Source organism: Gymnodraco acuticeps, unplaced genomic scaffold, assembly GCF_902827175.1.
Source record: "Gymnodraco acuticeps unplaced genomic scaffold, fGymAcu1.1, whole genome shotgun sequence".
Taxonomy (NCBI): Eukaryota; Metazoa; Chordata; class Actinopteri; order Perciformes; family Bathydraconidae; genus Gymnodraco; species Gymnodraco acuticeps.
Genome location: NW_022990770.1, coordinates 152016 through 178605, shown reverse-complemented (window position 1 = coordinate 178605; position 26590 = coordinate 152016). Strand labels below are relative to the sequence as shown.

General features: G+C 40.7%; 1 protein-coding gene across 1 annotated transcript; it reads left to right on the top strand.

Annotated features, from left to right (window-relative positions):
* Window positions 1-13288: 13288 nt before the first annotated feature.
* LOC117556914 (carbohydrate sulfotransferase 8-like) lies at window positions 13289-23612 on the top strand. Its single transcript, XM_034232509.1, has 2 exons — window positions 13289-13326; window positions 19305-23612. The coding sequence occupies exon 2, from the start codon at window positions 19398-19400 to the stop codon at window positions 20514-20516; it is 1119 nt and encodes a 372-aa protein (XP_034088400.1). The 5' UTR covers window positions 13289-13326; window positions 19305-19397; the 3' UTR covers window positions 20517-23612.
* Window positions 23613-26590: the final 2978 nt, after the last annotated feature.

The window sequence follows — 26590 nt, the reverse complement described above, 5'->3', positions numbered from 1 at the left end:
AAAATTACTTTCTCCTTTACCGTGGAATTACCACCATGTATTAGTGGCTACCTTTATAAGAATAAATGTCCTCACACGGTTATTTACAACTACTTACAATCCACACTTTCATTTTACGGCAGGCTCTCATAAATGTAGTATGAATTCATAGTATCATATCAACATATGTGGCTTAATTACATTTTAAATTCTGATATACTGCACATTGTTCGGTTCAGTTATTTTTTAATTAGTAAAAGAACTTGTAAAATCGTAATTTTTTTTACAAGTTTAGTTCCTTTACTTGTTTACGTATTTTATGTTTTAAAGACATTTGTCAAACTCCTATTGTACTTACTTTTGTGCTTACATATTCAATCATTTATTTTGGTTTTCTAAATGGTATGACAGTTTTTAAAATAGCTTTTGAACTAGTTCTTTATCAGCTCACTTAATGAGATTAGATTTGATATTTTAGAGCAGATTTTTTTATACCTCTTATTGTGTTAAATGTATGTTTGCGCCAACAAACACAAAATCAAATGTCTTGTTTGTGTAAACTTACTATAAACCAGATTCTAATTAACTATAATGTATCGTTTTTAAAGCAAAAAGTCGCAATCTGGGCCAATCTAATATGGTCAATATTGAAGGGGCATACAAGCCACCCCTCCCAACTTGGACTGATCCGGATTTCTATTTGAATGCGATCGGCTTAATTATTTTACATTGCATTGTAGTTTTTGATTATATATTTTGAAACAGATTGAGTGTACAATGTGCTTGAATGAGTGAGCTCTATTTTGTTGTATTGGCTGACTGTGCACGTTATGGTGCATACATTTATCAGAGGTTGGCAGTGTATATATATTTAGTGTATTTACTGTGACTTTGTTCCAGCTCAACTTGGTTTGCCTGACCTGGTTTTGTTTTTATTCAGTGCAGTGCTGACTCGCTAAACTAAGGAGAAAGTGGTCAGCAAGTTATTCCAAAGTGTCTTGAAATTATTCAGCATCATCATATTCTATTTTCAACTCGAAAAATGGTATTAGTGTTAAAATTGCTGCCAAAAAAAGCCAGTCACATTAAAGGCTGAATTTCAGTCCCTGTACATCCCAGCCTAAACACAAAACAAATACAGAATAAAAGCGTGTTATCAGGACAAAGCCAGGACAGACGAGTCAAGGTATCAATACAGCTTTATTTATAAAGCACTTTAAAACCTCCAGACCAAAGTACTGTACAGTCAAATAAACAAACAAACATACAAAAAGACACACAGCACAGCTCACACACCATAAAACAAGTACAAGTAAAAACAATAGACAATTTAAAAGAAACAATCCAAAAGATGTCAATATGCTCAGGAGAAAAATGACATTGTGTAAAATGCATATTTTCTGGCCTGAGAAGACGACGTTTTGCTGAAATGTCTTCTGATAGACTTTTGGATTTAATTGATGGACTTAGTTCCTCTCACACTGTGCCGCCCTTGACCCTGTGTAATTAACCCCTGGGACTCCAATTGCACAGTGTTTCATATGCATCAGTTCAGTCGTATTATTACCTAAATTCATCAAATTAGAGAACAATCACTGTTGGCAATAATCTAATGTAATGCAAAATCCTACTGATTGAATGAGTTAGGTGTGGCGCCATGGCTCCTGTTTCTGAAACAGTGGGAGGAATGTGTTTCTTCATGTCCTGGTTGTTTGTTTCATCCTAATTGGTTAGATTAAAGACCTGTTATTGATTCATTCTTGGCCACCCTTTGCTTTGAGTGGTGAACACATAAGAAATTCTTCCAAGGGCTTCTCTTCCTCAGATGGTAGTACAGACACATTTTAGATGGTTGGTGCTTGGACTTTAGAGTGCCTCCGTGAGCATGTCTTCAATCCCAAATCCTTAATTGCTCACCCATCACCTCCTCCTCCTCCTCCTCCTCCTCCTCATGCTCTTCATCACCTCCTCTCTCCTGCCCCGTCCTGAGAGGATTTGCAACCCCAACTGAACCGTCATTTTATCTCTTACAACAACAAGTTAAAACAGAGCAGAGCTTAAAACCCTAATACCTCTGTTCTCAAGCGTTTTTCCTCTGATAAACCTCGGAGCCCCTTTATTCCCACACAGAGTCAAGAGGAGGTGTGCAGAGAGCAGGTGAGGGTAGAGAGGGCGTGCAGCTGGTTGGGGTCACAGTGGCTCAGTGTGCTGAATGACTAATGAAAGTTTTTGGTGGCGCAGCATGAATAGTGGAGGAGGACACGCCTTGTCTGGCTTCTAGCACCCTCCCGGTCTGTGGTTAAAAACCGAGCATTTAATAGGTTCTTCCTGAACATAGGGGCCACAATCCTTCACTTAATAAGCTCATTATTTCACATTGTTTTTGTCCTTTGCTGGCGGTGGCAGGGAAAAGAGCGTTTGATGCGTGTCTCTGTTAGAGAGTTGAACAAGGGTCTTTGAGAGGGAAGGATGATAATGGATCCGCTAATGATGTGTCCCTCGCTCATATGGATCCTGGCAGAAAGACTGGGTCGTCTGCATGAATATTCAGAGGATTCAAGAGAGGGAGAGGTGGAAGCTCAAGGTTACTTTAGAGGGTAACAGCGGATGAGGCTCAAGAGCAGTCTGCTTTTAATTCAGCTGCCCAAATTACAGAGAAATACCTGCAAATCAAACCGTAACTTATAGATAGTTACTTACTGATAGATGCTTGAAGCAGTGGATTTTATTTTTGTGTGAACAACCCAAAACACTTACTAGGCGAAACATAATGCAAATAAAAAATGTAAAATGAAGAAACATCTTCACCAACTTGACGAAACATGCGCATTGTTTAGTATGAGCGCTGCATAAAACTCAAAACACAACCGAAACAGGGACAATAAAAAGAGACGGACAATTCTGGGACTGGAGCACTTGTTGATGTTCGGGATTATAAAGTTAGTCAACTGTCACTTTATACCTTAATAATAATAATAATAATAATAATAATAATGATAAATGATATTTATATAGCGCTTTTCTGTAACTCAAAGACGCTTTACAGTTTGAGGGAGGGTAGACAAACAAGGACAGGCAAAAACAACAAAATAAATAAAAGGTTAACTGTGTTGGCTTATTTCAACAATGTCCATGATTCGCAAGATTCCTTCCGATATAATTTCAGATCTGTAAGCTAGTGAGCTAACGTAGCTAACCTAGTCATTTCAAATATACAGACAAAACACTTACGGGCCGTCCACACTATAGCTTCGACAGCTTCAAAGCCGGTTTCCAACGCGTCTGCCCATTCACTTTGAATGGGGTGACGTCACGTTGCCTCGCTTTTCGCCGAACTCAATTGTGGGTAGCATAGCGGTCCGTCTCCGCCGTCTCCGGCTGTTCAACTTCTGACGCCGGAGTAGCCAGCGCCAGCCAATCAAATCCCGTTTCTGAAAATCTGACAGCTCAAGCCGTAGCCAATCAAACCGCGTCTAAGCTGGGAGAGATATCCCACCGTTCATTTCTATATTTCAAAAAAATATGGAGGAGAAACTAATTATCGCCGTAGCAAATCACCCGGTTTTGTATGACCAGACCCTCTTCACCTACCGGGATACAAACCGGAGGAACCAGGCATGGAGGGAGGTAGCAGAGACAGTGGGTGAAACTGGTAGGTTTTCGCCTGTTTGGGGAGTTTATATATATATTAGGGCTGTCAAACGATTACAATTTTTAATCAGATTAATCACAGCTTAAAAATTAATTAATCATGATTAATCACCATTCGGACTATTTTCCAAAATATGCCATTTATTTATGTATATTTTTGTGGGAATGGAAAGAAGGCGGATATATCCATTTAACATACAGTATCTATGTTTATTATAACATTTTCTGCGTGTCAAAATGAAAGACAACCCACACACCTATCAATCATCAAACCGTGGGGTCTTAATTCATTACGTGTTGATTTCTATCAACGGGGGAGTACTTCAGGAAAGTCGACAGAGGGGGGGCGGCGGCTCGTGGAGTACTTCTTGACCACAGAGTGTGAACGATGTGATCAGCTGTTTTAGCGCAGTTCTCCAGTGAAGGGGGGGGGAGTCTCCCTCCGCAGCCGGTTGGCGTAGTTTTGGCACAATTCCGTTGTACAGACCAGAGTCCTGCATCGGGTCGGGTACCCGCGGTACCCGACGGGTGACCCGCAAAAAAGGTGATTCGCGGGTGGTATTTTTTCAAACGCTTTTTTCCGGGTTCGGTTCTGGGTAAAACAAAGATGATGCGGGTCGGGTCGCGGGTATTGCATAATAAATATATTAAAATAATAATAAATTAGTTTAATGTTTAAAATCCTCAGACCTCTCCCCCGCGGGACCGCACATAATCATAACCTCTGCAGCGCATCAATCTGCTGCTGTGCGCGCCACATTCGAAATGGCTGAGGTGAAGCTCTCTAGCGGAGAATACAGCATTTTCAATAACACTTCCTCAAGAGCGAAATCCAACGTCTGGGAGGCTTTTTGTGTCATCCTAGATGGAGGAAATAACCAACATCCCACGCTTTCTGAGACAAATATGAAACTGCGTGTGTTAATAATTGCACGTTTTCACTGCTCATAGGCTATGCGGGTTCGGGTCGGGTTGCGGATCTTGTGCCGACGGGTCGGGTCGGGTTGCGGAACTAATTGGCAATATGTGCGGGTAGCGGGGCGGGTTCGGTATTGCACGTCGCGGGTGCGGGGCGGGAGCGGGTCTTGAAAATCAGACCCGTGCAGGACTCTGGTACAGACCGACGTTAACAGCAGCCCTGTCTGTGCACACGGAGACCGACTCTGTCGTCCGGTGATCTAACCGCCTTCTGGAAAAGCTTCACAAGTACGTCGGTACGCAAATGCGCTTTGTGACAAAAGTGACGGTACGCATTTCAGATTACACACATAACCTGCGTACCAGTTATGTGTTACCTGTACTACATAAAAAGTATTCTCCGTCGGGACTTCCTGCAACAACACCACGCCGTTATCAAAGATGTTCTAGTGAGAAGACGATCACTACGTGACAAAAGTTTTCAAAACCGTGGCTACTGAAATCAATCTTACTAACTGCTGTCTGTGCAATTTACTCCGCGCGAGTTGGCAGACTTTATTTTGCTTACTTTAACATCATTTTTCATGGTGGGGCTAAGCCATTTCTTGGTATGGGTGTAGCCTACCCTGGCGCTGCCACTGGTGGCACGTATGGGGCGGGCCATTCTGCACATGCGTTAAATGCGTTAAATATTTTAACGCAATTAATTCAAAAAATTAATTACCGCCGTTAACGCGATAATTTTGACAGCACTAATATATATATATTGCTCGCATAAAATTCCCGGGTTTTTTGCTTTGTATGTCGGGGGCGGGAGATTCATGTGATTGGTTGTTGGTCGCGTTGCTCGAATAAAATCCCCAAGCTTCAGACACGCCCAGCTCCAAGCTTTTTTTGAAGCTGTCGTGTGGACGCTCCGTTACAGTTATGAAACAGGAAGTCAACAAGCGCTCCAGTTGATGAATGTTTTCTAAATGTGTTTTCAAGTTGGTGAAGATGTTTCTTCATTTGCATGTGTATGGCCAGGGTTGGGAGGGTTACTTTGTAAATGTAATCAGTTACTGATTACTGATTACATGGCTCTGAAAGTAATCCGAATACAGTTACAGTTACGTGTCTTAAAAAAGTAACGTAATCAGATTACTTTTAGATTACTTTTGGATTACTTTCTTTTTCCATCACAGATGGGTATGTTTTGGTGAACAGGAGACACAAAAAGCAAAAGGAATGTGTTTTTACTGTTTTAATGGCTTATCAAGAGCACAACTGAAACACAACATCTGAAACGATGTAACAACATAATTAACTTTTTGGGGATGCAGCTTGGGATGTGAGGAGTGAGGGACACGGCTTAGAACGAGCGTGTCGCCTGGCAGGGCAGACCCTGCCAGTGTTGGCAGGACATGAATTAAAATGTCAAACTCGGACTTCATTTTAAGGACATTACGGCCAGGGGTGTAGAGCTATATTTGTTTAAGCACCGGATTGGCAAAACAGGAGAGTGTGTGCACCAGTCTGCCTTGATCTATGAATTCATGTCCGTGACTCTCACAGTATCTGCTGCCCGCAGCTGTTTTATAGAAGGAACACCTCCTTCACTTCATGAAATCTCTGCAGCACCAGGAGGCAGCGGGAGGGTTAACTCAGCCTCTGAGAAGACGAGCACGCAGTGCCTTTCACGCACCGCCTTCACTGTGTTTACCTTCAGAAATAATCATTAGTAAGGCTAAAGAAAGAGCGACCGCAGGCTGATGTGTTTTAACCACACACACACGATTTAAACGCAGACTTGTGTTCCTCCATGTTTCGCTGTTATTGTTTCACTGAGCGGACCCGCGATTTTTTTTCAAACGCTTTTTTGGTCCATCTGCGGCGGTAATAGGTTTTGTGGGCTGTGATGATTCGGCTGTACCTTTAGTAATGAATATTAAATGTTGTGAGGAAATCTTTCCACCAATAATTCCAATAAGCAATCCAAAATGTATTCACTTCAGGTTTACGAAAGTAACTGTAATCAGATTACTCGTTTTTCAAATGTAACGCTAGCTGAATACAGTTACTTGATTTTTGTATTCTGATTACGTAACGCCGTTACATGTAGCTATTCCGTTACAACCCAACCCTGTGTATGGCACAGTGTATTTTTATATTTGCATCCTTTCTGAAGCTGCAGCACATTTCTCCCAATGGAAATGTTTTGGGCCGTTGTAGCGCGTTTGCACCTGTCACCTTCCAACAAAAGAAACCAAAGCAGTTTGACACCATACATTACATTACATTACATTACATTACATTACATTTAGACGCTTTTATCCCAAGCGACTTACATACATTCAGTGCTGTGGACAATCCCCACAGGAACAATTTGGGGTGAAGCGTCTCAGGGACACAACGACATGCTGACTGCAGTGGGATTTGAACTTGATACCCCTGATTCGAAGTCCAGCACTCTACCCAGGGGCGGACTGGGGGGAAAAAGTGGCCCGGGGATTAATTGACAGACAGGTCCACTTAATGCGCGGCATGTATCGGCCGGCCGGCGACGGAAGTATGTTACTTAACAAAAAAAACCTATGCATTTTATGTTATTTTGGACAATTATTCATATAGTAATCACATTACCTGAGCCCTTGAGTTGCCTAGAGCAAAATAGTTACGGCATATATTTAGTGATTTTAATGTTAACAGATCATTGATGCAATAAAATGTTGACCCAATTTGCATGGAATAAAACATGGGTGTAGGAAGCATCCTCAATGTGGGTGAGACAATTTAACAGGGGGTGTGGGCAGGTGGTGGACCTCACCTCCTCTAGGGGGGTCCGGGGGCATGCTCCCCTGGGAAGATTTTTTTTTTTAAATGTTGAAGTTAAATTCGTCAATCTGGTGCAATTTGAGAGCAAAATTAGGGACTAAATCTATGGATACATCTCTCAACACCCATATGAAACAGATTTACTTTTTCTTTCAACATTTATTTGAACAGCAAGTGGAGGCAAAAGTGACTACACCCAAAACAATAAACCTGCTAGCTAACTAGCCTAAACTCAGTAACAGAATGTGGGCAACACGTTCTTCTCCACAGCCGCGCAACCTCTGAGTCAGACGTCACTTCCCCCTTTTCTATCCTACGGGTACAGCCACTCCTCCTGCACCCTGTTTCCGGAACACTTACAAATGTGGGCCGGTAGGATTTAGGCAAAAAAAAATATTGTTTTGCCTAAATACCGGGAAAACTCCCGGTATTCCCAATGGCCAGTCCGCCCCTGACTCTACCCACTGAGCCACAGCCGCCCCAGCTTTATTGTTTGACAGTTTTGTTCCTATTACAGAATCACCTCTTGGTGCATTTATCTTGAATCTCTCCATGTGTGCTGTAGAGAATCACATGTTACAGTATGGAGTAACATAACAGTTGTATAGCATTCTCCTTACAAGAATATGACCTTGTCATGAGTTATTATATCTCTAGAAAATCAGTTTTATAAAATACTTACTGTAGCTGCTACATCTATATGTGAAATAACTAGGATGACTTTTCTGCATCTCACAGCATGAACCCTCAGTCTTCACAATGTATCACCGTTTCAGCGTGCAGCAGTAAAAATCAATAGCATAGTTATGCTGAGTGGAATTGACTGACTGTGAAATTGCAATCAAACAGCAACTATTACCCGCAACCAAATAGACACTACGGAGATAAATGATGTTTACAATCCCCCTGAAATTCAGTTTGCACTGTTATATTTCTTGTTTCAGTTTCATGGAAACATGTCCCTCTCATGAAATGTAATTCTGGCTCCCCACTTGAGTGAGAAATGCATTTCAGAGACAGAATGTATTCACTATGTTGTGTTGTAAAGGCTGGATTCATCAAATCAAATCAAGCCATGTCAGATTCGCTTTCAAATCAGTTTTAACAAGACACCGCTGTCACAGAGTGCCGAAGGACGACTGGGTGTCCTGTGCGCTCACTTCAATGCCCTGGGCTTGAATATAATTTAACAAAGAACTGCCAGGGTCGCTGCATAACGAAAAGCGCCAAGGGGTTACATTCGCCCACTATCAGACCGCATTGATTTACAAGGGAGAAGTTGTATTTATTCGTCACACTACAACACAGGGTTGTATAACAAAATGAAGTTCCTTTATGTTATTCACCACAACAGGGACTATAGTGCGAGGACACATTGCTCATGAAACCTCTCCGTCATTAAACTCTTCATCATTCAATTAGCAAGTCCGGATTTACAATAATAGAACTCTTTCTTTTGCTTATAGTGAAGGTTAGCTATTACGCACAGTACATTACATTTGTTTTCCTTTCTCTCATGCTTTGAATTCAACCTTGAGGAAACAAATTCAGAACAGCAGGAATCCTGCGACTACATCAGCTTCAGATAAACCAACCCTTTTAAAGTGCTCTGTACAGAAATGAGAGGCTTTTTTGTTTTGTTTTCAGATTTTAGATTTGAATCGTGCAGACAGAACAGGTGTGTATCTGAATGTGCAAAACTAATAGCACAAACATGATTGCATTCTCTATGGGGGGGGGGGGATTTTACTGGAGTTTAAAGCTGGCTATTTCTAAAAAATGGTGCTTTGTTTTTACATGTGTTTAACTATAGGGGATGCTACATAACACACTTTCAGGAAAGGTTACTGAATATTACTTTGAAATAGAAAAGAAAACACGAGTAAATATTTTCGTGTGTGTGTGTGTGTGTGTGTGTGTGTGTGTGTGTGTGTGTGTGTGTGTGTGTGTGTGTGTGTGTGTGTGTGTGTGTGTGTGTGTGTGTGTGTGTGTGTGTGTGTGTGTGTGTGTGTGTGTGTGTGTGTGTGTGTGTGTGTGTGTGTGTGTGTGTGTGTGTGTGTGTGTGTGTGTGTGTGTGTGTGTGTGTGTGTGTGTGTGTGTACATCACAAGTTAATTCAAATCACCCCCACCATCATATGTTTTTGTTTGTTACGAAGAGGTGGGAAATATAGGCAGCCTTTTTTCTGTTCACCTCAAACGCAAATGATCGCACAGAATCTCAATGGCGACACGATTGCAACTGTTTATTTTTGTTTTGTTTTTACAAGAACGTCATGTATGGATACTATTTGGACTTTTTACAATAAATCTAAAATATGGATACAGCGGGTCGGACAAACCTCGCTTAATTGTATGGTAATAGCCCCTAACACAAATGTCAAATATTAAACTAAATACATTTCAAAAGTGTTACTCTTGAAGGGAACAGTCCAGACATCACCAGCCTGACGAACACCTCTTAAAAGGAACCAATTAAACCTTCTCAGAGATTTCAATTACCACCCTGATAGGCTTTTCAAGATCAATGACGGAGCGTGTATTTTTACAAGATGGTCAGGATTACCAGGGGCTCGTGCCGCTCCATCAGTTCGGAATGACAATGAGACATCGTTGTTGTTGATGTGTCTCCCCGGGGGTGGCATCAGTGTGAGTCGTGATACATATTCATGCATTTTTCTTCGCGCCAATGCAAATTGATATCAAAGTTCCACATCCTACACGAGCTATCATTAAGGGTTAGGGGATCAAATGGCACGGCAAACAAGATTAGAAAATGTCACACGCCGCCTTCTTAGCCCGATCCCCTTCATTTTCCTCCTCTAGTGTCTCGTTGAGAAGAATGGAGACGAGAGAAGATTCAATGCACAGAGCCAGACACTGCTCTCCAGCGCATACTAATGTAAAACAACATCGGGTCTGTTCCTCCCCACTGATGCGTGTTTAACTGTGAGATAGGGCTCTGCAGAGCTGATCACTTAGGGAAGGTTGTGGCCTGCATCTGCACCCCTCCCTCGTGCAGGTTCCTATCACTTCCAAACTCAAATTGGAAGTGACAGGCCACTCAGGCAGATGTGTCTTCGCTCCCCCCCCATCAGCAGCCATGCAGCCCCTCTCAGAGCTGTCAGCCTGATTATATATCAGCAGGTCGGGGGGACCTGAGGAAAGGAGATGTCCAGCTGGAGACAGACCACTAAACATGTCGTCTGTCCGGCTGACGCACATCTGCCAATACACATCGCACCTGTCCCCAAGGCTGCCACAAAACCAATCTGTACGTCTCCATCACTCTGCGGCTGTCCTCTGGAAGCTCAGCTAACTCAATCGGCCCCTGTCTCTCCTCCCGTCTGCAAACTACATCTTTTTCAAACTTTGGTTCTCTTTGGGGGCTGTCTTTTAGTTCTTCTTCATAGTAGTTGTGGGAAAAGTACTAAAATAGTGGAGCAGTGTAAAGTATACTCTAGTGAAATTGCTTGATTTAAAAATGTACTTAAAGGTGGGGTAGGTAAGTTTGAGAAACCGGCTCGAGATACACTTTTTGTTATATTCCATGGAATGCTCTTAACATCCTGATAGCAATGAATATCTGAAGTGCTTTGACAACAAATCCATAACAAAACGTCATCTGTGGAAGCCGTGGCGCTGTAAAAAGCACGACCAATCATCTGAGCCGGCCCGGCTAAAGTAACTGGATGGCCTACCTGCCTGTCAGCCTTCCATCTGTGCACAAACTTATCCCGTGCCCTCATTGGTCATGTGCACGTTCGTGTGTGTTGGAGGAGGGGCTCTGTGAGGAAGTGGCAGATTTTTTCCGGTTGTGTATTTTCAAATTCTAGCCACTCGAGCTGGTTTCTCCAGAATTACCTACCCCACCTTTAAGTAAAAGAACAATAATGTTAACATAAAAATTAAGTAAAACTACTTATCAAGGAGAGATTTAACTTTCACTCCTGTGTTGTTTACATAACATCACACACAGAGGCGTACATCATTTTTCATGATTTTTCATAAAAGCTGCTCACATTAACACACGGCCTGAAACACACACATGCATTAACAGGACCTATACACTTCTGTATTTCATTACAGCTGCTTACATTAACCAAAACAAGTACTACTCACCACTCTCGCCCATGTCTCCCAAACAACCAGATTACCCACCTCTTAAAACAAACTAGATGCACCTGTCTAATAATCTGATCTGATTCCTGAAATCAGCCTCAGCTCATCAAACCACTTACAATCAGCAAGCTGCACTCATACACATTAATGTGCACAGATACAAATACATTGGAATCCTTTTGGACGAGCCCCCATTTGTTACAACCCAGCTGCAACAATGATGGGAGACAAGACGAGTTTACGTGTAACAAAAAACATATTTATTTACACTACACTACAAAACTTAACTTAACAAACCAACAACGAACGTGAAAGTCAGTAAGTAGAGTATGCATGTATGGTTGTGTGAAACAAAACAAAACGGCAGCTGTGTCCGAAGGAAGAGTGACCCGCCCTGGTTGATGGCTTTGTATCCAAACCTCTCAGGTGTGGCTCATCAGGCTAATGACTTAGATCACCTGAAACTCAAACTGTAGCCGTTTCTCAATCGCGAGGATGCTGGCTTGGTAGTCGCGTACTTCCAAGTCACTTCCTTCAGAAACGAAGCCAGTATGCTTCCAAGCCACGGCTTCAGAAAACGAAGAAGAATGGAACAGGCTAACAAGTGTGCCACTCTCTCTAACGGTTTCAACGTAAACTGTACCGAAAGTAAATACCTCACGATGTCTATCTAATTATGAACTTGCTTTACTTTCACGGAACACATTTTTGGTGAAAACAAATAAATGTAACAAAGTAACATATTTACCAACACATGTTCTACGCCACCACATACTTACATTTAAATGTGTGCTGCGTCGGTTCAACCTTTCCCGCAAGGGTTTTTTAAATTGGTCCGTGCGCAAAGCATTGTGGGGATTTGAAGGACGCGAAGTCTACCCATGTGCAGCCTCGAAATGTCCCCCAAACCAAGGACGCGGCCTCGGTGGAATTCCAAGTATGCTGGAGATTGGAACAGTCCTTCGGCGGCTCTCGATGACGTAGCATCCTTGAAATATTGGCTTGGAAGCCAGTATCCTCGAGATTGAGAAACGGCCTAAGACCCAGCAAGCAGAAGCACACAGACAGAGACCCCGAGTGGAGTGGAGGGGGTCGTAACAGGTGTCAGAGCGAAGGGGAATGAGACAAACTGTCACCTCTCTAGCTATCAGTGTACACTGTGTAATTGGTCCAATCGGTACAAGACCTTTCGATTTCCAAGCCCTACAAGTCCCTACAGACTGAGCCCATTTGATAACCAGATATTAATTGGATTTTAATTAGTGATGCATGAATATATAGACTTCCATTTTGCTTGTGGTTAATTTGAATGACTCTATGTAAAGTTTGATAGCTTATATGTATTAGCTGCAAAGTAACTAAAGCTATCACATACATGTAGTGTAGTCAAAAGTACAATATTAGCTCCAAAATGTAGTGGAGCAAAATGATCCTGTTGAACTGAAAAAGTTAAGTACCTCAAATGTCTATTAACGTAAATGTACTTATTCGATTCTAAGACTGCCTCCTTGCATCTATTCCCCTCTTTATTGAGATGTCTTCCCCTGTCTATCCTCACTGAGCATCATTTACCAACTCTTCATGCTCGTGGCATCTCATTACCGTGATAAAGCTACCTGTCTTCCCTCTGCGGACGAGTAAAGCACTGCTGGTTTTCCCACGGATCAAAAGAGTCTACTAAGTGATAGGAAGTGTTCAATTATTGCAGCCTCTGATGCTTCTGAGGCGCCCAACTCTCTTCTTCAAGGACGAAAAATACATGTTGTTTACCTAAGTGCTAATTTTCTTGTCTCCTCTCTCTCCCAGGCGTGAAGCTTGGAAGCACTCCCCGGCAGTCCAGAGAGGTACGTGTTTACTCCGTCTCTGCACACACATCCACAGGTTGCTCCCAACTGTTATTTATAGTAACAAAATAAAGTAGTGATTGTCGGCGTTGTTGCTCTCAGCGTGTCTGATAGTATCTGGGAAGAGAGGCCGACCTCACACTGTGCCTTCAGCCTGACTTCACTGAGTAAACAGTCCCACTTTAACAACACTATGTTCCTACAGATGTTTTATTTTGTATTATTATTGTACTATTTCGACAATTAGACAGTTTGGTACCACTTTACAATAAGACTACCCTTATAAAGGGTTTACAAATAGTTTGTAATTCATTTATTAATTAGGTTGTGAACACTTTATAAATCATTAATAAGCTTTTATAAGAGATAAACAGGGCAACTGTGACCGGTTGCTTGCCAAATAGTGAGCCCACATGTATCTGTACTGCTAAGTCTTATATTGGCTACCTAGCTTACTTCATCTTCTTCGTCAGCCAGCATCCTTGGTATCTGTTGTTCACTGAGTTGATTCTCACTAAGTAGCCAATATAAGGCTTAGTCCTCTTGCCAAATAGTGAGCCCACATGTATCTGTACTGCTAAGTCTTATATTGGCTACCTAGCTTACTTCATCTTCTTCATCAACCAGCATCCTTGGTATTTGTTGCTCACTGAGTTGATTCTCGCTAAGTAGCCAGTATACGGCTTAGTCATCTTGCCAAATAGTGAGCCCACATGTATCTGTACTGCTAAGTCTTATATTGGCTACCTAGCTTACTTCATCTTCTTCGTCAGCCAGCATCCTTGGTATCTGTTGTTCACTGAGTTGATTCTCGCTAAGTAGCCAATATAAGGCTTAGTCATCTTGCCAAATAGTGAGCCCACATGTATCTGTACTGCTAAGTCTTATTAGAAATGGTAGTAACTCATTAAAAAATGGTGATTTGTTTCACACTTTACAATAAGGCTCCCTTTTGGCAACTTTAAATGTTAGTAACTCGTAAATAAATGGTCATAAAGAGATGCCAAGAAACATCAAGATGGATGGGGGAGAATCAACTCAGTGAACAACAGATACCAAGGATGCTGGCTGATGAAGAAGACGAAGTAAGCTAGGTAGCCAATATAAGACTTAGCAGTACAGATACATGTGGGCTCACTATTTGGCAAGATGACTAAGCCTTATATTGGCTACCTAGCTTACTTCGTCTTCTTCATCAGCCAGCATCCTTGGTATCTGTTGCTCACTGAGTTGATTCTCGCTAAGTAGCCAATATAAGGCTTAGTCATCTTGCTAAATAGTGAGCCCACATGTATCTGTACTGCTAAGTCTTATATTGGCTACCTAGCTTACTTCATCTTCTTCGTCAGCCAGCATCCTTGGTATTTGTTGCTCACTGAGTTGATTCTCGCTAAGTAGCCAGTATAAGGCTTAGTCATCTTGCCAAATAGTGAGCCCACATGTATCTGTACTGCTAAGTCTTATATTGGCTACCTAGCTTACTTCATCTTCTTCGTCAGCCAGCATCCTTGGTATTTGTTGCTCACTGAGTTGATTCTCGCTAAGTAGCCAGTATAAGGCTTAGTCATCTTGCCAAATAGTGAGCCCACATGTATCTGTACTGCTAAGTCTTATATTGGCTACCTAGCTTACTTCATCTTCTTCGTCAGCCAGCATCCTTGGTATTTGTTGCTCACTGAGTTGATTCTCGCTAAGTAGCCAGTATACGGCTTAGTCATCTTGCCAAATAGTGAGCCCACATGTATCTGTACTGCTAAGTCTTATTAGAAATGGTAGTAACTCATTAAAAAATGGTGATTTGTTTCACACTTTACAATAAGGCTCCCTTTTGGCAACTTGAAATGTTAGTAACTCGTAAATAAATGGTCATAAAGAGATGCCAAGAAACATCAAGATGGATGGGGGAGAATCAACTCAGTGAACAACAGATACCAAGGATGCTGGCTGATGAAGAAGACGAAGTAAGCTAGGTAGCCAATATAAGACTTAGCAGTACAGACAAATGTGGGCTCACTATTTGGCAAGATGACTAAGCCTTATATTGGCTACCTAGCTTACTTCGTCTTCTTCATCAGCCAGCATCCTTGGTATCTGTTGCTCACTGAGTTGATTCTCGCTAAGTAGCCAATATAAGGCTTAGTCCTCTTGCCAAATAGTGAGCCTGTGTTGATCTATGTTAGAACTGGTTTATAAATGGTTCTTAAGGATTAATAATGTGTTTACAACCTAATTCATAACCTAATTATAAACCCTTTATGAATCCTTTATGAGGGAAGTCTTATTGTAAAGTGGTACCGACAGTTTATACATCCAAAAACCAAACAAACTTAGTAGAAGCAGGAGGGCAGAAAGCAAAACGTATACAGAGGTAGCCCTCCCGTTAGTCATCCAGTTGCAGGATGAAGTAAAAAAAAGATTTGATTGATTTGATTTAATTAGATTTATTTAGAATGTGTAAAACAATTATTTTACAATACAAAATTAAGCGTTGTCAAATTGATATATAGACTGATTCTAAGTTATGTATAAACAAATGATCTACTTAATTACACATCGGAAAAGGGGTGGGAAGAAGTACACTTATTTAATCCCACCCCTTTTCCCAAAAACTAAATTATTAACATATATATACTTCAAAAACATAAAACAACCAATAAATAAGTTAAAATAAGCTAGTTCAGGCAGTCAACTCGAGCACTTGCTGCATTCATACATAACGTTATCTAATCATCACTCATCGTGCTTTGTATATCTGTGGAGTGATGAGGCCCGAGCCTAGACGCCAAACTCAACTATATGCTGCTTCTAATAAACATATAAAGAAACACGTGAGTTGTCTGACTGAAATACAAAACAGAGGTCAATCATATTCAAGAAAAGATCAAATAACAAACCAAATAAATAAATACACTGCAAACACCCAGTTATGATTAAACAGCGTCATCCCCGTATCTCGTTAACATCATGTCATTATACCTTTTTTTAAACAGATGATTCCGCAATTAAATACTCACACAGATAAACAATATATACATACACATACATATGTACACGTATACACACACCCTCTTCCCGGGTGAAAATGAAATAAGAAAGAATAATTAAAATCATTTCCTACAAGTCCATGTTCAGATTTCTCATCCTATTTTTATGTAAACTGATAATTAAGATAATAGTCATTATAATTATTATAGTATTTATAATTATAATTATTATCAGTATTGTTATTATTATTATCATATAATCATATAAACCTTTTTTTATCTATTTTTAAGTTAATCCAAATTTCTGTCTGTCGGTCTGTTAATAATTTGATCTCACTTGTAGGTTTTTGGGCGGGTTTGTCCTTTAATAACTTCAGCAGTAACTTCTTGTCTTGTTGTTTTGGTTAGTTTAATTTATTAGCTAAATGAATGTTAAGTCACAGGAAGCTCACCTGATCACAGTGGTGGAAAACGGTATTCAGATCCTGAGTAGAAGTCAAACCAATACTTATACTGTACACAACAACAAGTAATAGTTATGCATTGAAAATATAACTTAAGTACAAGTCAGTAAGTATGAGGAGCAAATTATTAAATGCAAAAGTTCCCAATGCAGACAAATCTAAAATAAATAATAAAATGTAAAAACAAATAATAACAAATCACCTCAAAACATTAAATTATTCTAAATAAATTAGGTAGGTGCCTATTTATTCTCTCTCAATCAAAAGGCTATTCTGGCATAAACTGTTGGCTGGTTTAGCTTCTAAAACACATACTCTTTAGCTTTGAACTGTAGTGGTTCAATGTACCTCAAATGTGCACTAAAGACAATACTTGCGTAAATATAGCTAAATACATTCAAGCACTTCTTATTCATTTAAGCTTTTTAAACATTAGTAGTAACTGGTTAAGGCAAGGCAAGGCAAGGCAAGTTTATTTATATAGCACTTTTCAACACAAGGCAATTCAAAGTGCTTTACAAAAAATGAAAGAGATTAAGAAAATGGCAAAATCAGTCATTAAAAAGAAAAGCTAATAAAATAAACATTAAAAGAAAAAAGTACATGGATAAAAGTTACAGTGCAGTTTAAGATATGAATAGTTCAATTAAAAGCAGTGACAAAAAGAAAAGTCTTCAGCCTGGATTTAAAAGTAGTCAGAGTTGCAGCGGACCTGCAGGTTTCTGGGAGTTTGTTCCAGATATTTGGAGCATAATAACTGAACGCTGCTTTAACAGTTTTATGACTATCCCTTCCTTTCGCACAACTTTGCATTTTGCAGACTAATTCTTATTTTCAATATCTTTATTCTTAACAGTAACGAGATGAAACGACACCAAAACCTTATGCCTTAAGAAAAGAGACAGAAAAACCCACCAAACAAAAACAGCAAAAAAACAGAAAATGTTTTAAGTTTAGCAAGGGGTAACTTTTCTTAACCTGCATTAGAGCATTATTGATGTATGACAGCTACCAGGATCGGACAGATAAGTTGATGTTTGACTCTGCTTTGAACTGTAGTGGAGTACATGTATGAAGTGACTGGTAAAGAAATACTAGGGTTATGAACATGTACCTCAAATTTGCAAGAAAGGTCTCATGAACTTCCCCACTCAATCTATCAAGACCCGAGCAGTTCTACCAGAAGTCCACGGTAAAGGCACAGGCCGGCGCATACCGCCAATGGAATCCCTCACCATATGAACTCTGACCCCCAGAGTGTAAAAGTGAAGAGGCACAACGTGACTACGTAAATGCACTCTCCTAAAAAAAGTGGGAAAAGGTGAAAAAGAAGTGAGAACCAGGAATATGCACTGAACAGTGCTATCCCTGTAGACTAGGGTAACCATAGAGACCAAACGTAAAGAACAGAGGTCAGTCGGCACCACGTTTAAATAATTAATTACACAATTATTGTGTAAATATACTTAAATACATTCAACCACTTCTTATACATTTAAGCTTTGTAAACATTAGTTGTTAACTGGATAACAGTCTATCGATTCCTTTGCAGACGCACAATTTTGCATTTTGCAGACAAATTCTTTATTCTTAACAATAACAAAATGATACAACACCAAAACCTTATGCCTTGAAAGAAAGAAAAACCCACAAAACAAAAACGACAAAAACATTTTGAAGCCTCTAAGTTTTGCAGGGGGTAACTTTTCTTGACCTGCATTAGAGCATTATTAATGTGTGACAGCACCCAGGGTCGGACAGATAAGTTGACGTTTGACTCTGTGAAGTAGGTTTCTGTGTCAGACATGCAGCGCTCGTACTCTCTCTGCTCTCAGCTGACCCCCGCCGCCTCTCCTCTCTGATACTCAGCACCAATGAGAGCCTTACATCAGCGCAAAGCCTGCAGAACGTGACGTCTGCTGTGGAGAAATCTGCTGCACATTAAAAAGACAGGGAGGGACCACTCCCCCACTCCAGATGTCCCTGCAGATGAAACTATATGGCCATTTAAGTCAGGAGGGGGATGAGCCAAGATTCATGATGGTCCCATCACCCTGGCTGTTGTCAAATTAAAATTATACGTCCAGTCCATTGGCTTTATGATGCCATTACAGCATTTAATTGAAATAAAATGTCAGAATGCATAATGGCCTGAGGCATGATGGTAATCAGGCAGTAGATGAGTCCAATTTACATTCTTCATTAGGTGTTTATACGACATTTATTTCATGTTACAATACAGTTTATGGATAGGTCATGGATGGCATTGGATAGTGTGTGACATTAGCATGTAACAAAGTTAGACCTTGGTGAAGCTGTAGTGAAACAGCACCACCAAGTGGCCTGTGTGAATACTGCAGGCAGGGTGTGGGAATACATGTTGCTGTTTCAGGCACAAATGCTGGATTTACAACCTGATTAGGTACAAAGTATTAACTCTATGTTTGTGCAGATATATGTAAAAATGTGATTGGTGCAAACACATGTCTTCTACTGTCTACTACAATCTGTTTTGCTCATTTGTTTACAGACTCTCTCGACGCAAGAGAGAGAAAGAGGCAAATCTGACAATTACCAGGACCACCAGGTGACAGAAGTCATCATATCCAGTCCGATCCCTCCGATGCAGTTCCCTCACTTTGAGAAGAGTAAACAGACGGCTGCTCCTGGGTCCAGAGAGCAGAGCAGACGGACGCCCACAACTGTGTCTCGGGAGCAGGACATGTCCTCCCTTAATGTCTCCAAAAGACACCGCAAACTGCTGAAAACAAGTCCCCCTGTCCATCACGACAGTAAAAGTGATTCCTCGCCCTCTTCTTCTTCCTCGTCATCCTCCTTGTCTGCTTCCTTGCCCTCATCCTCAGTCCCCCCCCCTTCTGTTTCTGGCTCTTTCACCCCTGATAAGTGGAAAAAGCTTGTCTCTATACAGGAAGCGCGCCGGCAACTGATGAAGGAGATGTGCGCCAAGTACAAAAGCAGCATCTCCAAGACCATCACAGGCCACCACGTGAGAAACCTCTTTGTGGAGGACAAGTACAAGTTATTGTACTGCCAGGTGCCCAAGGCAGGCTGCTCCAACTGGAAGAGGACCCTGATGGTTTTGGCGGGAAAGTCTCCCAATGCTCAGAGCATCAAACACGACACAGTTCATGACGGCCACCACCTCAAGGAGCTCAACTCCTTCGACCGAAAGGGAATCATGCACCGTCTGGAGACTTACACCAAAGTCATTTTTGTCCGAGAACCCTTGGAGAGAATGGTGTCGGCGTACCGGGACAAGTTTGAGAACCCTAACAACTACTACCACTCCTTGTTTGGGAAACCCATCATCTCCAAATACAGGGTGAACCCGTCGTTAGAAGCGCTGAAGACGGGCAACGGGGTCACGTTCAAGGAATTTGTGCAGTACCTTCTGGATGTCCATCGGCCAGCGGGAATGGACATCCACTGGGATCAAGCCAACCAGCTGTGCAACCCGTGTCTCATAGACTACGACTTCATCGGCAAGTTCGAGAACATGGACGAAGAGTCCAACTTTCTCCTGCGATTGATTGGTGCGCCACCCAACGTCAAGCTGCCAAATTTTAAAGATAGGAACCCAGCCGATAAGAGGACCTCTACGCAGATCACAGAGAAATACTTTTCACAGGTCAGCACGTTGGAGAGACAGCGGATCTATGACTTCTACTACACAGACTATTTGATGTTTAACTACACTAAACCTTTTAAAGATTTATATTAACTAACTCCTATCAACTCTTGAATCACAGTTACATTCCACGTCTTCATCGCTACCATGATAGAAATCATAATTCACATGCTCACATGGATCTAAGCAGAGGCATCAGAGAGACTGAACTTCCTCCGAAAAAGCTGCCTTTTGTGTAAAAATTTCTACAAGATTCTTCGTTCTCAGACGACTATGAGATGAAAGGTTCTTGTACTAACAACAACTCTAAATTGCCCTTGTAGGAAGTTGTTTATTCCCTACTAGCACATGGTGAGGTAGAATATTACATTGATAAATGTTATGCTTGTGAAAAGCTTTAAAATTATGCCTAATATCCTTTAAGTCAAATCAGATTTTCAAATGCTTTTTATGATTTGAGGTTCCACTTGGGTGCAATTCCATTAAGGTTTTTATCACACTACTTCAGTCTGAAGTGATTTATACAAAACAGTATGTTATATGAGCCCCTATTATCTACCTTTAAGATACCGACGCTTCGTATGATAACTTATGAACAGTGTTCAAATGTTCAGTGTTAAATGCATCCAGTAATTTTTAGAAACTTGATTCGCTTCCGGCAACAAAACTTGAATGTAAAGTTTATGAAAAAATCATTCTTTGTTCTAGATACAATGTATGAGAACAACCGTAAATAATGCACAACAATAGTGGGTACGGTTCCTGTTTGAAATCAGATGAGGAAAATCTAATAATCAACGTAATAACCTGCGATTTGGACTCATGTAATGTTCTTTTTGACTTACAGTATGTTGGGCATAACTATACCTCTATGTATCAATGAATACTAATGCAGGTATTTCATGTGAATGGTTTTACTGATGCTAAACTGTAAGAAAATGAAACACTATAAATTGTATAAATCTGTCAAGTGTGGCCCACTCCGAAGCTGTGTGCACTTACTGTAGCATTTTTGTACTTCTAACGTTGTGCTTTTGTCTAACACATACATGTGCTGTGCTGTAGGTCACTAAGAGGTATTTACTTGGGTGGTTGTAGTTTAATGCAGGACATCCAGGTATTTACAGGGTATTATGTGTGGCTGCCAATATTTACTAATGCCTATCAGTGTTACAGACTTGATAATCAATCAGTTACTAGATTATGTTGATGGCGGGTAAAAGTCAACAACAACAAAAACACAAAAACAGACTTTCTGACAGTTTAAAATGTACGATTCGGACATTTTTAAAGAGTGTGTGCAAACTAAACACGCCCTGAACAGCTATCACTTCTCACACCATCAGCCTCTCTACACCATCTGTATGTAACACATCTACTCTACACCACCATATAGGCTTTTTTCTGACACTACTGTGTACAATTGTATAATGGGCATTCAGATGACTCTATATTTTTATATGTATTTCTAAAATATACAGTATATATTCCGTGGTTATGGTGAAGGTAGTACATTTATTTCCTTTTTGATGTCATTTGTTGTTCTTTCAGTAATAGTGTAGAGTTGTTGTGTGCCAGATGAGTTTCTTTCCAAAACGAAATATCCACCAGCTACAAACCACATGCTAACTCTGAAGAAACTTAATGACTGCATTGAAGAATTGATTCCCCTCTGTACTTTGGTTGTAACGAAATAATAGTTTTTCTTTAGAAAGGATAATGGGTATATGCATTTTTGTAAATTAGCTCTGTAATTATTATCCCTGATCTGTTCTTCTCAATATGAAGATAGACCCTGTACAGATGAGCTGCATTCCACCACCATGACATTTTTACACATAGCAACTCCTCTGTCTGTGTGTGTGTGTGTGTGTGTGTGTGTGTGTGTGTGTGTGTGTGTGTGTGTGTGTGTGTGTGTGTGTGTGTGTGTGTGTGTGTGTGTGTGTGTGTGTGTGTGTGTGTGTGTGTGTGTGTGTGTGTGTGTGTGTGTGTGTGTGTGTGTGTGTGTGTGTGTGTGTGTGTGTGTGTGTGTGTGTGTGTGTGTGTGTGTGTGTGTGTGTGTGTGATTTACAATTTGTTTCCTATTGAATACTTGTATACACAACTGCTAAAAGACACAATTTGAAGGTATAGTATTTTGTGTGTGGGTAACATGCTACACTGCTAAGGTAAATTCCCAACACACCTCCCAGCTGGCACGAAAAGTAGAATCTTTATTTCATGAATTATTCCTTCATGCAGGTCAGATCACATGACGATGTGCACAAGTGAAATCAGCGCAGAGAGCACTCAAACTGTTTTAAATTAGGGCTCTCCTAACAGTTTTTCTAAGACTCAGATGTCTTGGATACAATAAGGTTTAATGAGGTTTTAAAAAAAGGACAATCCAGCACATGATCACGTACTGTAAATATCCAAGATTATATTGACTGACAGGTGAGGTTTGTCCCCCAAAGATCTGAGTTTAAATCTTGGTTTATACATTAATATATTGGGGTAAATACAGTGAAATACGTTGAAAATACATTTAATAACTTAAATCAAGTTAAAGTGTGAAGCCCGGCAACAACCAAAGTGAGTAGCAGAATATTTTAGCAGAGGGCACGATGCAAACGTTATTAATTGTGACGCTGGGAACGACCTATGGCTAGTCTCCTATATAGTAGCTATACGCTTTGCAGCTCACTGGAAATGTGTTTTATGTAACAAAATACTACCCTATACACACTATAATCAATCTTTAACAATTTTGGTGGTAGTACCCTTTCACGGTGATGGTAATTGTATGAACTTTTGTCAGTATACTGTGTTGGCTTTTGCAATTCCAAAATCTAATCCTTGTTTAGTTTGTGGTCAGATTCTATGTAGCTAGGTATAGCCAAAAGCAAAAAGCTACTGCATTAAGACGAGTATTACTCTTGCAAATACTCCGTCCCCCCCGCCCCGCCCCTGCTAATAAAGTTTTCTTGGTATGTGGGTGTATGGACAGATTTATCAAAAGCGTAATTACAGTAACAAGTGAATGTATAACTGTTAATTGTTGGTGCAAAAGTGTATAAAATATGATCTTAAGCCCTTTGCCTTATTTTACACTGCCAATCAAATGGTGTATTTCAGGAAGACATTCTACAGGAGGTTATTATTTCTGGCTATTTTCTGTCTACTAATAAATTGTCTTTAGCATTTTCATTGTGTGTTTTCATTGTTCGTGTTCTTGCACTTGCGTTGTTAGTGTAACTCAAATCCAATGTGGTTTATAAACTTTAAAAGTATTTTAAAGAGGTCGTATTATGCTCCTTTCCAGGTTCATATCAGTATTCAGTGTCTCTACTGGGACATCTTTCCACTCAAACACAAAAAAAACACATTTACTTACAAACCACTGAATTTAGATCTAATTAAGTGTTAGATTGTGTTTGTAATAATTGCAGCAATTGGACTATGATTGTGTTGCATCATCGTATGTAAGTGAGGTTATATTTTTGAGTATTTCTCAGTAGAACGTAATATAAGTACAGGGCCAACATGAGGCCCCACGCAAAGTTATATGATGAGGCCCTCTGTTTTGCAAGCGTTGACGGGGGGCCTCGCAGCGGCGAAACCGTGCCGTGCCACACTAATTGCGCCGCATAAGCGCATAGGAGCGCGTGTGCCACATTTTCGGCTCAGTTGAGGCACCCTCCGCAAGATGAGGCCCCACGCAGTCTGCATGATCGGCCTGTAGGACGGCCCTGTATAAGTACTATGCCGTACAGAGTTGTATAGCATTGTTTATTACTTCAAAAGTTATACATTAAAGGGGCCATATCATGCTGATGTTCAGGTGTATATCAGTATGTAGTGTCTCTACTTTAAAGAGTCCTCTCCTGCTGATGTTCAGGTGTATATCAGTATGTACTAGTGTCTCTACTTTAAAGAGTCCTCTCCTGCTGATGTTCAGGTGTATATCAGTATGTAGTGTCTCTACTTTAAAGAGTCCTCTCCTGCTGGTGTTCAGGTGTATATCAGTATGTAGTGTCTCTACTTTAAAGAGTCCTCTCCTGCTGATGTTCAGGTGTATATCAGTATGTAGTGTCTCTACTTTAAAGAGTCCTCTCCTGCTGATGTTCAGGTGTATATCAGTATGTAGTGTCTCTACTTTAAAGAGTCCTCTCCTGCTGATGTTCAGGTGTATATCAGTATGTAGCGTCTCTACTTTAAAGAGTCCTCTCCTGCTGATGCTCAGGTGTATATCAGTATGTAGTGTCTCTACTTAAAGAGTCCTCTCCTGCTGATGTTCAGGTGTATATCAGTATGTAGTGTCTCTACTTTAAAGAGTCCTCTCCTGCTGATGTTCAGGTGTATATCAATATTTAGTGTCTCTACTTTAAAGAGTCCTCTCCTGCTGATGTTCAGGTGTATATCAGTATTTAGTGTCTCTACTTTAAAGAGTCCTCTCCTGCTGATGTTCAGGTGTATATCAGTATGTAGTGTCTCTACTTTAAAGAGTCCTCTCCTGCTGATGTTCAGGTGTATATCAGTATGTAGCTTCTCTACTTTAAAGAGTTCTCTCCTGCTGATGTTCAGGTGTATATCAGTATGTAGTGTCTCTACTTTAAAGAGTCCTCTCCTGCTGATGTTCAGGTGTATATCAGTATGTAGTGTCTCTACTTAAAGAGTCCTCTCCTGCTGATGTTCAGGTGTATATCAGTATGTACTAGTGTCTCTACTTTAAAGAGTCCTCTCCTGCTGATGTTCAGGTGTATATCAGTATGTAGTGTCTCTACTTTAAAGAGTCCTCTCCTGCTGGTGTTCAGGTGTATATCAGTATGTAGTGTCTCTACTTTAAAGAGTCCTCTCCTGCTGATGTTCAGGTGTATATCAGTATGTAGTGTCTCTACTTTAAAGAGTCCTCTCCTGCTGATGTTCAGGTGTATATCAGTATGTAGTGTCTCTACTTTAAAGAGTCCTCTCCTGCTGATGTTCAGGTGTATATCAGTATGTAGCGTCTCTACTTTAAAGAGTCCTCTCCTGCTGATGCTCAGGTGTATATCAGTATGTAGTGTCTCTACTTTAAAGAGTCCTCTCCTGCTGATGTTCAGGTGTATATCAGTATGTAGTGTCTCTACTTTAAAGAGTCCTCTCCTGCTGATGTTCAGGTGTATATCAATATTTAGTGTCTCTACTTTAAAGAGTCCTCTCCTGCTGATGTTCAGGTGTATATCAGTATTTAGTGTCTCTACTTTAAAGAGTCCTCTCCTGCTGATGTTCAGGTGTATATCAGTATGTAGTGTCTCTACTTTAAAGAGTCCTCTCCTGCTGATGTTCAGGTGTATATCAGTATGTAGCTTCTCTACTTTAAAGAGTTCTCTCCTGCTGATGTTCAGGTGTATATCAGTATGTAGTGTCTCTACTTTAAAGAGTCCTCTCCTGCTGATGTTCAGGTGTATATCAGTATGTAGTGTCTCTACTTTAAAGAGTCCTCTCCTGCTGATGTTCAGGTGTATATCAGTATGTAGCGTCTCTACTTTAAAGAGTCCTCTCCTGCTGATGTTCAGGTGTATATCAGTATGTAGTGTCTCTACTTTAAAGAGTCCTCTCCTGCTGATGTTCAGGTGTATATCAGTATGTAGTGTCTCTACTTTAAAGAGTCCTCTCCTGCTGATGTTCAGGTGTATATCAGTATGTAGTGTCTCTACTTTAAAGAGTCCTCTCCTGCTGATGTTCAGGTGTATATCAGTATGTAGTGTCTCTACATGTCTCCATGCTTTAATGTTCAAAAAGCTCTTTGTTTTTCTCATACTGCCTGTGCTGCAGCACCTCTTTTCACCCTCTGTCTGAAACCAGAGCCCAGTCTGCTCTGATTGGTTAGCTGCCCGGCTCTGTTGTAATTGATCAACCGCTTAGAGATGTCCCGCCCCTTATCACGTACAATGTTTTGGAACGCTAGCTAATAGAAGTGCGAGAGTTACGTATGATGTCAATATGTTGCAGAAGTAGGGAGGATGTGGCTCAGTGGATAGTGTGCTGGACTCAGCATGTCGTTGTGTCCCTGAGACACTTCACCCCAAATTGCTCCTGTGGGGATTGTCCACAGTACTGAATGTATGTAAGTCGCTTTGGATAAAAGCGTCTATCAAATGACATGTGATGTGAGTAAACAGAGGAGTCCAATGGAGGTGTTTCAG

Coding starts and splice junctions, on each gene's coding strand:
- LOC117556914 (XM_034232509.1), top strand. CDS start 19,398: ATGCAGTTCCCTCACTTTGAGAAGAGTAAACAGACGGCTGCTCCTGGG.